The following is a 1,593-nucleotide window of genomic DNA, read 5'->3' as shown; positions in this document are numbered from 1 at the left end:
TAGTGGGGCTAGGGTTCGGTGCCCCAGGGGGTATAGGCTAGGGGCTGGGCCGGCCGGTAGGTTGGCCTGGTGGCCAGCTGGGCTACGGCCTAGCAGGGGGGTTTCTTTTTGTTTCTTTTGGTTTTTTGTTTATTTGTGTTTTCTTTTTCTTTGTACTTATTTTCCTTTTTCGTTTTAGCTTAGTTTTTGATTTATTATAGTCTTGTAAAATACTGTATTTAACTCCTAAATTAGTGTCATGGTCTAGCCCTATGCCACAAAAAGGTTGGGCCCCCAAATAAAATAGTGTAACAATTTAATATTTATAGAAGGCATTATTTCAATTGTTATAGCCAATGTTTTAGTTATTTTGGAGCATTTACATATTTTATAAAAATGTGGCTTCATCACCATAATTACCTATGCATTATATGTCACCTCTAGAACACTTTAGTTTTGATTTTCGAAAACTTTTAATGTTTGCCTAAAATTCAAATTTGATTTTGAAACGTTTTGATCTAATGCGAGGTTAGCAATAGTAACAGAGGTGACGTGGCATCATTAGCGTAGGTTTACTGTAGCACAATTATCCGGGCGTCACAAAAGGGGCAGTCCTTGCAGAGATGGCTTGCAGTTTCTGGCTCCTGAAGGCAGAGCTGGCATCTGGGGTCATGCGGCCAGCCACGCAATGCCAACCTGTCCGCAGTCAAAATCCTCCCATGGAGGGACAGCCAGGCGAAGAATTTGCACTTGGGTTTGGCATGAGCGGACCAGACCTTGGGGGGGTTAAACCTAGGATGAGAGCCATAGAATTGCGCCCCATACACCGACGCAGAGGAGTAAGCCCCGTTGGTAGTCAGGTTCCAGGAAATGTGGTCCTCGTTGGTCGGTAACAGGGTGGTCTGGCTGATCCACTCCCATATAGACACGAATTCCCCCAGCTGGTGCATGGACCGAAGGCTAGAGACTGCCCTGATCCAACTCTCGTTCGATAATTCTTCGTGCACCGTTCTGTTTTTCCTGGAGGCTATCTTGAAAAGCTCAGGTGCAATAAGCTTGAGGGGCCCTTTACCACTCCAGTTGTCATGCCAGAAGAGAGCCTTTTCCCCATTGCCCAACGAGATGGTAGTGCAGGCGCGAAATAGGATCAGGTCAGCTTGGTCGCAGGGCAGCTCAGAACCCACCCAAGGCCTGTCTGGGTCCGTCCATTGAAGCCAAGGCCAACGGAGGTGAAGTGCCCGGCCAAATCTCTCAAGGTCCATGATCCCAAGACCGCCCAGATGCTTGGGGCGACAGACCGTCTTCTAGCTAACCAAGGCGTGCCCACCAGATGTCTGAGTTTTGTCCTCTTTTTGCCAGACGAAGTCGCGTATTATTTTGTCAACCTTACGTAGGGTCCCCTTTGGTATGCTTAGGGTGGTGATGTGAAATGTTGCCATGGCCGTAAGGACCGACTGAGCTAGGGCGACCCGGCCGATCTTGTTGAAAAGCTTGCCCTTCCATCCCGGTAGCCTGCCAGCAATCTTGTTGATGAAGGGTTGCAGGTCGATCCCGCGCAACCGGCGAAAGTGCAAGGGTAGCCCGAGGTAGCGGCCCGGGAAGGCAACAATCTTG

The 1,593-nt window shown here is 49.0% G+C and overlaps 1 protein-coding gene across 1 annotated transcript; it reads right to left on the bottom strand.

The window, feature by feature from the left end:
• Positions 1 to 452: 452 nt before the first annotated feature.
• LOC120963263 (uncharacterized) lies at positions 453 to 1,241 on the bottom strand. The gene is made up of 2 exons (XM_073497517.1): positions 581 to 1,241; positions 453 to 463 (listed from the first exon to the last, which is right to left on the bottom strand). The coding sequence occupies exons 1-2, from the start codon at positions 1,239 to 1,241 to the stop codon at positions 453 to 455; spliced, it is 672 nt and encodes a 223-aa protein (XP_073353618.1).
• Between the last annotated feature and the right edge of the window lie 352 nt (positions 1,242 to 1,593).

This window comes from Aegilops tauschii, chromosome 4 (assembly GCF_002575655.3).
Source record: "Aegilops tauschii subsp. strangulata cultivar AL8/78 chromosome 4, Aet v6.0, whole genome shotgun sequence".
NCBI lineage: Eukaryota > Viridiplantae > Streptophyta > Magnoliopsida > Poales > Poaceae > Aegilops > Aegilops tauschii.
Note: the sequence above shows the minus strand (reverse complement) of the source record. Positions and strands in the feature narration are given on the sequence as shown.